General features: G+C 38.5%; 2 protein-coding genes across 2 annotated transcripts; both read right to left on the bottom strand.

Annotated features, from left to right (window-relative positions):
• Positions 1-205: 205 nt before the first annotated feature.
• On the bottom strand, positions 206-4,073 carry MAG2 (RINT-1 / TIP-1 family). The gene is made up of 4 exons (XM_008241589.3): positions 3,609-4,073; positions 3,404-3,502; positions 2,432-2,535; positions 206-2,326 (listed from the first exon to the last, which is right to left on the bottom strand). The coding sequence occupies exons 1-4, from the start codon at positions 3,889-3,891 to the stop codon at positions 410-412; spliced, it is 2,403 nt and encodes an 800-aa protein (XP_008239811.1). The 5' UTR covers positions 3,892-4,073; the 3' UTR covers positions 206-409.
• A 4,550-nt stretch (positions 4,074-8,623) lies between these two features.
• On the bottom strand, positions 8,624-11,298 carry LOC103338395 (F-box/kelch-repeat protein At1g74510). Its single transcript, XM_008241592.3, is given in 3 exon segments — positions 8,624-9,212; positions 9,214-10,427; positions 11,166-11,298. Coding segments are annotated over 2 exon segments (1,329 nt in total). The 5' UTR covers positions 10,401-10,427; positions 11,166-11,298; the 3' UTR covers positions 8,624-9,070.
• Between the last annotated feature and the right edge of the window lie 1,128 nt (positions 11,299-12,426).

The following is a 12,426-nucleotide window of genomic DNA, read 5'->3' as shown; positions in this document are numbered from 1 at the left end:
GAAGCCATTTTGAAAAGAGTTCAACTTGAAAGCTTCACCATGTTAAGACTGAAAGAAAATAAAATAAAATAAACCCCTCGCCATCTCTCATCATTTACACTGAGTTCTCAAACTCATATAAAAAGTAAATTTTGTTTGATGGCCTCAACCCACCAGGTTCAAGCATGCCATAAACAACTATCATCATTCCAACATTACACAGATGTTAAGAGGATCCATTTGAATTAACAATAATCAAAGGGAATAATTTTCTCAAGCTGCAACTACAATGAACTGAACTATCTTCCCAGGGTAAAAAAGGCAAACTTTTTCCCTTTATTGTGTGTTTTTTATAAATTTAAAAAAAATTAAATTAAATGGGTCAATCCAAGGGATCCTAAATCATGTACAACACAACACTTGGGAGCCCTCAACTGGTAAAGACTCTACTCTTCACAATCTTCTCTACATCTGGTACATTCAAATGTCTAATCCCATTATCCTTCATCCATTTCTCACCTCCTGCCAAACTGTTTTGAAGTTTCTCTTCTTCCATCTTCAACAACTTTAAGCCCTCACTTACTCTGGGGAAAAAGCCCTCAGGTCTCAAACACCAAGCTCCAAATGCCCCAAATAAAACCTCCAAATCACTGCCAAACCTCTCAACTCCGCCATCGTAAAACTTCACGTTGCTCATTAGAATACCATTGAAAAATGAGCGATCTATCCCAGCTGCCAAACTTCTCCACACCCCAACAAAGTCTATCCCGTTCAAACCATTTTCTACAACTGACATTTTACCTTGCAAATAATCTAGAGCACCAACTAAAAATTTGGACACTGTCCAACCGTCCTCACTCTTTTCCTGCCACTGCCTCCTGTTCTTCATATAATCTCGACATTGAGCATCAAATCCCCTCAATATAACAACAGACAATTTTTCAGCCCATTCTATTCTAAACTCCTCCAACTTTACAATCTCCTCATAGAAAATACCACTTTCAAGACCTTCCACTGGTTCTACATTACCATTTTGATCACCAACTGATATTCCCAGCTGATCACTTTGACCTGACCATATCTCAAGGAAAAAGACGTCCTCACACCATTCCTTTAAAACAGATTCGAAGTAGCGAGCAGCATTAATGGAGTTTGCAACTTTAACTAGGGCATCATCATCCGTCAAGGCAGTCAAACCTTCAGCTTCTTGGCACCTGATGAGTAAGCAGTCCAAGAATTTTTGTATAATAGGTACCGCAGCTAATCTGAGAAACCTGGACCTCATAGAGATGCTAGGCAATGATCGACAACGATCAACCACAGATGATAGACAACGAAGATAGGCACTGCAAACTGCAGGAGCTTTGTAATCTTCAGTAGCAGATAAAAGAACTGCTCCTTGGACTTTCATGGTCCAATTTCTCTCATCACTAGTGTCAGGTTTCAACTTTTCTAGTATATCACTTAATTCTATCTCTGCCCATAAATCAAGCCAATCTGGTCGATCACAGAAAACAGATAGAGAAGAAACCTTTGAGAAGTTCCCATCATCCTGAAGTGAAAGCAAGATTCCAGAATGTTCTATCAGAGACTTGATTTGTTTATCAAACGATATCATCAAGTCAACAAGATGAAGCCAGGATATTCTAGCCTGTGACTGACTACCCGTTACGCTATCTTCATCCAGTTGTCCAGCATATTTTGGGAATATCTCTTTTGCCAAGTATGTTGATAAGGAAGATACCATTGCTGAAATCCATTCTTCTCTGCAACTGTACCCTGTTAACATTGCTTCATCAACCAGTGGTTGCAATAACTCATCCATAGAGTCAACATAATCCCTGGTGATCTTGTAGACAAGAGCAAATATAAATTCTGGCTTATCAACCCATTTTGTGAAATGGCGTTGGGATGCCAATGATATAGGATTCACAAGCTCTTCAATCACCCAAAGTGGCTGATGCAGAGCAAGTTCCCGATTATAGCCCTCTAGTTGACGCGATTTTCTTCGTCTCTGCAACTCCTGTAAGCTGCACAAGGCAAAAAAGTTTTCACAGTACTGGTCTTTGAGGTCTCCTTGCATTGTGAAAAGAGGATTCAGAACTTCAGTTGATCTCCCTGCATCTGGAGTTGAGGAAGTCAAAATGGCAAGAGGCGGTGGCCATCCAAGGGAAGTAAGGAGGGCCCGGTGATCTGCTATAGCATGGGGTCTTAAAATGGCCAGAGCTCGATCTACTCTGTGATCAACTACTGACACAAGATGTTCCCATTGAGGGTGTGTCTTTGTAACTGAAGTTAAAATATCTTCTATCAGTTTAAGTGTTTTAATAGCAACCAGACGCATTTCCTGCAGGGGAAAAGAAAAAGGCGAATTAGGCATAAGAAATAGTGATTTCAGAAATTGTAATCCCTACATTATTTTGTTTTCACAAACGACAGGACGGGTGCTCACTTCTGAGTTCTGTTTCGACGAATGCTTCCATGAGTTTTTCTTCATGGTAGACGATACTGCATCTTCAATATCACCAATCATAGTTTGAAGCTTCAATGCTGTCTCTGAAAGATGAAAATAAAAGACCCAGAAATGTGAGACAGTTTGATTTCAAAATAACAGATAGTAGTATGCTTTGCAGCAGCTAATAACTGTAACAAAGAAAAATGTAGCACATGCCTATAAAACAGGGAAGAAAGAGGCCAAGCGAGTGCACCCAAATACACAGTATGAAAATTGCAGTAACTCAGAAGTAAAAGGACAACTTCACATCAACGAAAAATCTCTCAAAAATGTGAAAAGCAAATCTGCCTGGATGATTTAAAAAATTCAAAATAGTTAATTTAAGCATTATTAATAAAGCCTTAATATTTCAACTAATTAAGAAGATAAGATTGTACTGGTTGGAGCTTAATCGCATGCTGTCCATATTTCAACTCAAAAATATTTGATTGGGAACCATGAAGAACTGGGATTCTCCCATCTTGTAGCATCGCAAAAAAACATTTTCATCTTCATGGTTCAACATTAGCCATCTCTTACTGCCTAAACCGCTTTTAGAACAGTGGAAGCATTCACAATACATACAACTGCATTAACACAAGAATACAAAGCAAAATGGACAACTTATCAAGAATTCAAGATCAGTAATTTTCAAGATAGAAGACAAATTGGTTGGGCTAAGTAGATTGAATTTCTTATTCATCTCATTCTCTACTTGCACAAATAATTGAAGCATCAATGTAGTATTTCATAAACGATGTTATTATTATCCAGGGAATGAGGAACAATCCTTCAATTATTCTTTTGTGGTGTCTTTCCAAACAAAATGAGCTAATCGAAAAACAAAGACAATCTAAAAAATTATAGCTTTCAGCTAAAACTAGTTCCTTGAATTTATTCATTCACTTTTATTATTGCCCAAGAAAGTACCTGCGTATGTTCGAACCGACTCAACCCTCGCCACTTCCTTCGCCAATGCCGGCAGCTCCTCCCCCAAAATCTGCTCGGCTCTCTCCTTTCCTTCTCCATCTACAAACAAAAAGTACCAGAATTGAACAGAAAGAAACGAAATTTAACCCAAAATCGAAAATCTAAATGAGAATTGCACACTTCTCAATAGCAGCACACACAAAACCTGAACTGCGAGAGCGAGTGGAGGATCCGAGACCCGTCAGTTGGGCATTGATGTCGCCTAAGACGCCGTGGACCCCATCGGAGAACGAAGCGTAAGCTAGAAGTGAGGACCCGAGGCTCCGGTTGAGGTCGATTAGGGTTCGATCCAAGTCGCCGCACTGGGTTTGGAGCTCCGACAGGAGAGTCGGAGCCCCGTTCAAATTTGCATTGGTCCGGAACTTGTCGTTGAGGAAGGTGACGATCGAGGGCGAGAGGTCGGAGGCTGGAGGTAGCGCGGATTCCATGGTTTCAAGCCATTTCGGTTCGGTGGTGCGAGTGGGAAATTTGAATGGAGCGAGAGGGTATTTTAGGGTTTTTAACGGGAATTTTTGCGACTAAAAGCTGTGCTGTGCTTTGCTTTCGTTGAGAGGCAGAGACTGAAATTTGACTCCCACCAAATTCCGTTATTGATTGCGCGGGTCCACCCGTAGACTTAACTATTCTTGGGCTTATAAAAAAGGTATTCTTGGGCTTGGTCTGGGCTTAGGCTTTAAAAGAACATTGTGAATGGGCTTCAAATGGGCCCATCACAAGTGCATAATTTTGTTCTCACGAACATTGGACTATTGAAATGGACCTAATACCTCAATCCAGTCCAAAAGATACTTTGTAGAGAACTTCTTAAGAGTTGTTATTATCTGCACTCCTCGTATGCATTTGGACGTATATATGAACATAAATATAACTTCATATTAATATGATTCATTTGAATAGTAATTTCACTTAAGTTTAATGAAATGATCCTATGGCTAATATGAACGTCCATATGAGGAGTCCGATAGAGATGAATCATATATGTATGATTAACTAGGTCTATACAGCTCACTCGAGTCTACCCATAGCACCCCTTCACTTGTAAACCCTTCGGTAACCAACATCAATTCCATTTTTTTAACCTAGGATCTTTCATTTTAAGTTGGTATCTTTTGTCATTTTGTGTTTCTAAAGTGATAGCACTGAAAATTACTAATTGATTGCATTAAAAATGTTTGGGCCTTGAGGTGGTCCAAAAGTGTGCCGCAAGGAAGGAGGAGAGAAAAACAAGATGGGTGGTAGTAGTTTGATTTAGTTGATCGTCTCTCTCATTCATGCATTGCGTTGCGTCATATCAATTTTAAACACTTATCCCTACTTTTGATTGCCTCCCTTTATACATAGTGCAGATGAAACCAACCCACAATGGCAAACGCACCTACATTTTGGCCACAATGTTAGGCTTTTACACTTTGGACCACTTGAAACATGTCAATGAAAACATGAAAGGCTAAAACACACTTTCTAGCCTAATAGTAATGCAACCCACAAAAGAATAGGAAATTGCATTTGTGACCAAGTGTTGATTGGGTTTTGATCGAGTGTTGCGTGTGGGAGAGAGAGGAACAACTTGCACTTGTGAAACGTTTGATTAAGAACTGGCTTTGGATGGGATTTTGTTTTTACTGTCTTGTGCGTTGCCAAAATGTGACAATGATTGAAACCTAAGAAATTGACATCGTGTAGATGGGATTGTTTTAGTTGACTTTCTAAATTCCCTTTTGATCTTTTTCCTTTTTAGTTCTTTTTGGTGAGCAGCAAAGGAAAGGATCCCAGCAGTAAAACTCTGCAGCACTCAAACCGCTACTTTTCTAAACACAACATCATAACAGTACAGTCTCTAGCTGTAACACGCAGTTTTTTCCACCTGCACCTCAAAATGGTTCTCTTTGTTTTTCCATTTTCATTCAATTTTCATAAAAAGTAAAAAGTTCAGGGTCCAGTTTTGCTTTCCTTTTCTGGGGTTTTTTTGAAAACCACCCAACAATGTCCATGTTTTCTAAAAATAGCTCATGGAATTTGATGATATCAGCAGAAAGAAAGAAAGAAAGAAAGAAACTGTCATTTTATTACCAATGGTAAATTTACCAAACTCCATATGCACAGCCGCACAAGGATAAAAGAAAAGGTAAAAGAAAAAGAAAGCAGTAAAAGCAGATGCCAGTAAGTACAAAAATGAATTGAAGTTTGTCGTCTTCTTTCATCATCGTCTTCTTCTTCTTCTTTCCTCTGCATTTTGATAGGTGGAAAACAGAGCAGAGGCAGTGAGTTTAATGAGGCAAACGCGCTGCCCACGTGAGCACTGAAAACAGAGGTCCTCGTGGGGTCCCTGGCACAAACCCAGCAGCACAGTCAGAATCCGTTTTCCACATTAAGGTACAGTTTTTGGTACTTTTATTATCTTTATTTTCTGGTGGATTGCCTCCAACAAAGATTTTCTTTTTCTTTTTTTTTTCTTCTGCAGCTAAAAGTACCGTCTTGCAGAGATCCAGGCAACCTACATGGAATTTCTTTGCTTTTTCAGCGGTAACGCAGTACAGTAAAAGAATATGACCATGTGGCCTATAAACCCTGTAACTGTCTGATAAAAAGGTAAACCAAAACAACCCAATTAAAAAATACAAGGAAAAGAGAGAAAAAGTGAGAATATTTACAGGCCTAATCAATGTCTTCTGAATGATATCTAAGTTCTAGATTTTTTGAGACTTCAAAATAACCCAAAAAAGAATACAGGTCTGCTGAATGATTGCAGACTTCACATATTGTAATTTTTTTTTCCTTTGTGCCTTCTGTTTTTCTATATACTTACTTCTGTTGAAAAACTTTCACTGGCTGTCTGTCTGTCTGTCTGTCTCTCTCTCTCTCTCAAGAAGAGCAATAGAAAATCTGGGGAGACTAGAACAGAATTTAAGAATTAGAACTGTCTAAGTTAACAAATATCCAATTCCATGTTCTGATAAAAATTGGCTGGAAATTCTATAAATAAGGCAAAAATAAAATAAAATCTCAAACCACTGATCTGGGATTAAAAGGATCAATTCAATTATATCCAGAGGAACAGCTGAGATTACAGATATGGTATTTCACCTTTACTTCCTAAACAAACAGACAGGGACAAATAGAGTGCCGAATCTCACTTTCTTCGTCGCCAATCACAGGAAAAAAGAAACCCCTGTAAATACCAACAAAAACCAGTCACGAAAGCCATTCCCCCAAGTCACAAAAACCAGGTTTCATACATACAGCTTTTCAGGAGCAACAACTGTCATAGCTGAAGAACACATGTCTAAGAAACATGCATGTATCTGTCAATGCCATTGGCTATGACGTATGGATCAATAACAACAAAAGTAACTTACCACAGCTTTTCTGGACACATTCATGTAAGCCTCATCATATCTATCAATACACAAGCGGTTGCTACATCAGCAATGTATTTGAATTACTCTTACTTATTTTGTGTTTCCAAATTTATGATTTCAAAATACCCCTCCTTTCGTGTACATTCATAGAATCAAGCCACGTCCTCACTCCAGAATCTGCTATTCAATTGCAAACACATAAGAGAAACCCTAGCACCCTCCTCATTTCCTTGTCTCATCAAGTTCATTAAGAAAGAAAATTAAAACTTTACCAAATAAAACGAAACACCATATACTACATCAGATTTGTCTAGAAGATAATTCACGAAAGCAATGTATCATCATTTTTGGTAAAGAACAAGAAAAGAAAAAACCCTCAAAAATATACTGATGCAGTGGCAAGCGGCTGCATCAAGAAAATTAAGAGCCTATTTAATCACAATAGATGGGATGCATAGATGCCTGGCCTCTCTTTTTTCACTAACTAGATAACTATGACTATCCTCATAGCAAAAGATAAATGACTTTCACAATGATTATAATACAGTTGTAGCCTAACCAAATGGTAATGCAAATGGTTATGCAGGGAAAAGTAACGGGTGTGACAAGAAAATGGGTATGTTTATTATGCTCATGAAATAACAATAAGATGGAATGCACAGCAGAATCATCAAGAAAACAGAAGGAAAATATGAAGAACAAAATAACAAAACCACAAGAAATTATTCGTATCCAAGAGTATCATGAATCTTTCAAAACTCAGCTTATACTCAAAAAATGAAGGTCATAAAATTTGCATGCATAAAATAACCAAACATATATAGTTCCTGGTGGCTGTATCACAGAACCTCAAATGAGGGAACGTGCTCTATGTAGGAAACGATCAGGATAATAAAGAGGAAAACCTGATGTAAATGTCCCACCTGTGGTTGAAAAACTATCTAACTTGATCTGAGGCAGAACATATTGACAGTGAATTTCGCCATGTAGTTGCTCTCTGATAGGCCATTAATTTCAAGACCATGTTCTCTGAAAACCAGTAATATATGAGGCTTAAAACTCATTATTTCAACCCCAGGATTGCCATGAGGCCTTGAAAATAATGCCAGGGTTTCATTAGATCACACTGAATGACCAAAGGCATGGTCAATGGGGTCCAGCCTGTGCTTTAGCTCATGACCATTCCAACTCGATAAACCAGAGCTTAAAGATGGATTACTAGATAATATAACTACATTCCCTTTTTGTTTTTGTACGCTTTATCATGTGTATTTTCATCTGACCATATTGTTCTGTTTATGTCTCTACATTGTGTATAATTTGATCAGCATGGAAAGGCAAAGCCTAAATATCTTTCTCAAAAAAAATATACATAAAAGTTAGTTTATGGATAAATATATACGGTAGTTCCAAAATGATAGAATACATTGTCATTACATATCTTTTCTCTAACTATTGATCAGTGTTGATCCTATATATTGTACCTTTTGCCAGCTAACAGACCTTAAAGAGAGTGAAATTTTCCACAAATCATTCAACTTTAGCAATAAAACTGAGCAGCCAAAGTGCTATAAACATTTATACTTCACAATTGCAGTTCTAGAGGAGAAAGAAACAAAGAAATCAAGTTCACACAAAAAAAAAAAAAAGAGAGGGGAAATTCAAGTTAAAGTTCTTCAACCAGATCAAAAGAAATACCAACCACCTAAATTATAGTTTAGGGTCCATTCAGATTGTGCAACACCACTGTGTAAAAGAACAAATAGAATCACAATAGGATAATAAATGTAGAACAGAAACAGAAGTCAATTTTCTTTTCTTTTTTGAGAACTTGAGATATAATTGCTTGAGAAATAAAGGAAACGAAAAACTTGAACCATTACACAATTCTGCAATGCTTCAATAAAACTTATGAAAATAGTCATCACAACCTAAAACATGTACCAGTACTTCAGTTTATTCACCTTTGCCCATTCTACATGATGCCAACCTTTCAGAAGCTCAAAAGTTACCAAAGGGGGAAAAAAGACGCAACGCAATAAAGTTCAAACGAAGAGAAAAAAGGAAAAACAACTCTTCAGGCCTCCTTCTGTGAATGTATCTATGACTCTAAATAAAAACCTGAATTTCCCCAAAAAAGGAGGGCAGAGATTACCCACAAGCCGGAACCCCATCTCCTTGAAAAGCGAAGATTGCAAATTCCACCCAGGATTCCACACAGCACACACGGTGTCACTGAAACCAGATCTTAGCATCCCATCACCGCACAATTATACACAAAGCTGCCAGACGGTTTTCTGGCAAGCAGGTCCCATTGTGGTGAGCTTCCATCAGGGACCCAAGAATTAAGTTCAATTGTCCCTCCTCCTAATACCCTAGGTCCACCAATCAATTAACCGATCTCCACATGCCCGGAATGCTAATCCCCAACCATTCATCGAGACAGCCCGCTCAGGCAATCTCCCAACAGCCACCCACACGTTCTTCTCCTTATCGTATTTCCTCACCTCCTTTTCTGCATAATCTGCAGCATACAATATGTTATTTACCACTGCAAGCAGAGGAGGTGCCTCAGCTGCAGCAGGCGCCTCAGCTGCCCCAGCTCCTCCATTTCGTCCAGGGAACATGTTTGGTATCTCAGTCCAGGTCCCCTTCTCCAAATCGTACACCTCTCCGCTTGTTAGTTGCTTTGGATCGCCCACTCCTATCCCACCGATGACATAAAACTTCCCATCCATAAATACCCCAGAACACATTTTTCTAGGTTTATTCATGTTTCGAAGAGTCAGCCAAGTTCCTGTTTCTGAATTATACAGCTCAGCAGAGTTCAAGATATTGCCACGTGGATCGCAACCCCCAGCTAGAATTGCAATTTCCCCACGGCTAGCAGAACCGAACAAGCATCTAGGTGTATTCATCTTAGTGCCGGATGACCACGTGTTGGTCAAAATGCTGTATCTATAAATAACATGGGACGTTATTTCCTTTCCAAAAACAAGAAGTTCGGTACCAACGGCCAACGACTCCTTGTCCGAACACATGAAACAATCATTTGACGTCATTCTAGGCAAATGCATCCAACGTCTGCGATCGGGATCAAATGCCTCCCATTCAAGGAGGTTGCAAGAGAAGTAAACCCAATGTTCAACAATATCCATTTTCCGCCTCAGTGTGTACAGCTCCCCACTCCGAATTAGAGAGCGGAAGTTTTTATTCAATGAGGCAATTGAGCCATAATCAGACCTCGAGCAGCGAAGGAGACAGCTTATTGAGTTATCCCGACCAAGTTGGTTGATTAGTGAACTTGAATCAGAATTTCCACCTTCATGATGCTGGTCATTTGACTGGTCCTTGGCAGGGGAAAGAGAAAGGCCATTAAGATCCAAAACTGCTTCACCTCCTAGAACAGCATCTGATAGCTTGCATGCCTTCCTCAACGTGAGTTCTTCCCCGTCTGCAAGGGGGCGCTTATTGTTTGAGAGCTCCATAACACGGTGAGTATTGTAAATCCATTTGCTCTCCTGCTCGCATGAGCTCGGCAACTCCCTTGACACAAGATAGGAAGGACCCTCCAACATGTTGTTGGAATTCTCCAATTTGACCAGCTGGAAAGAAACCCTTCCTTTGTTACCCATGAAAACAAAATCAATGAGTAAACAAAATGAAATTATACGCCTTAATTACTCCATATGCAAAAGCAATTATGAGCTAGGTATCTGCCAAACAGACAATCCTTGAATTAAATCAAGATATCACTAATACTGATTTCACATAGCAAATATCATACAACATAACAGAGAATGGAGGGGTGGTTAATGCAAATCCCAGAAAAATCTCCTATATAGAAAAGCACATGCAGCAATGCATTTTAGATCAATATCATATCTTTATGTATCAAATATTCATTACTCATTGATAACAAGTAAAACGGCTAAAATTTGAGTGAGAAACATAAACTTGCATGTATATATCCAATCCATTGCCAAAGATGAAAATTGCCCAAATCAGATCTCGGGATTCAGACCAACATAGAAAACTCCAGAAAAAGGAAAAAGGAAAAGATAATCAATTGAAAACTGATTATCCACATCCCAGACTGTAATCAAAATGTTAATGCAGCAGCTAAATCCAAATACGAACAACTGTTCTCTAACAAAGAAAAACAACGAAAGAGATCCATTCCCAATTCCCCGTCAATAGCAAATAACCCATGAGCTCTTCTTCTCTCTTCCTTACCAGGAATTGAAGAAATGGTAGCTCCCCAAACAAAACGAAAAAGCTAAACCATGGCAAAAATGAACCAGAAAACTTGGCAGAAACATGAACACAAAGTAAAAGCTTACGAATTTGATAAGAAGAAGACGGTGAGTATGACCCCAGCTCCTCTTCTTCTTCTTCCTCTCCTTCTCTCTCTTGCTCTAGATTCTCTCTCTCTCTTTTGCTTCTGGTTATATTCGCTGTGTGGAGAGAGTAATGTATTAAATAATGCGTGTATATAAAAAGAGTTAGGAAAATATTTCTTTTAATAAATTTTATTTTATTTTACAGAAAAGAAAGAGGGTGTTCCGGGACCCACGACGGGGTACAAGTCGCCGTTTGGGATTGCGGCCAAGACGTACCGAAACTGCTAACGGCCGTTTCTGCACGTGTTAGAAACTTAGGAGGCCTGATCCCATTAGTAAACAAAACGACAAGTCTCGGTTGCGTTGCAAGCGCATATGGTAAGGTTTTCTGGATGGTGGTGGTTTTGAATTTTGATGGTTTTTAAGCTTGTTTCTGGATTTCCTTCATGGCATCCTCGCTTTCATTGCATTTGCTTGTTTTGTTTTGGTTTGCGGATATCATCAAATTAATTGTTTTGGTTGGATTTTGTTTTCAATGAGTTGGATTCTTCCACATTTTCATTTCAGTTACATTTTTTTTTCCTTCAAAATTCATGCAACAAAAACAATATTTGAATTTCAATCACTCACGACACTCACAATACCGATAGAGATGATGACCACAGCATTTTAATATCCAGAATACTCCGTCGGTGCCGTCATGGAAAGCACTAGTATATGAAATCTTTTTGTGTCGTCAATGTTAAAATCAAATTTTAAATTTTAAATGTTTCATCGGTGCGATCATAGAATTTCAAAATACTTTATTGATGTAAATTTCAAAATACTTTATCGGTGTGGTTATGAAATATTATGTGAAAACTTTTCAGTACAACTGGATAACAATAAACTTTAAAACTCAGAAAACTACGGCGCTTCATCGTTACGTACCTTTGCTTAACATTAATTTCAGAAATACTTTATTGGTATGGCATAATTTTTTTCACATAACATGCATGCAGAAAATTTCAAAAGACTTTTTTTTAGGCAGGGATGCTACAACCATTTTAGACCTTTACGTAGCTCCGCTCCTCGTGTATAGCTTTCTATTTCAATATTATCATGTATACACTGTTATTTACGATGAAATTAACTCAGTTGCAATATATAGGTCGTAAATTGAAGATGATTGGTACTCTCGAAGCTTGCTTTTTTGTTAATGTATTAGGGCTCATTTGGTTCACGGATTGAACTTCTTTGGGAATGAACTTCTCACGTCTAA

The sequence above is a fragment of the Prunus mume genome, linkage group LG7, assembly GCF_029339155.1.
Source record: "Prunus mume cultivar Tortuosa linkage group LG7, ASM2933915v1, whole genome shotgun sequence".
Taxonomy (NCBI): Eukaryota; Viridiplantae; Streptophyta; class Magnoliopsida; order Rosales; family Rosaceae; genus Prunus; species Prunus mume.
The sequence above is the reverse complement of the archived record's forward strand: the minus strand, read 5'-3'. Positions and strand labels throughout refer to the sequence as shown.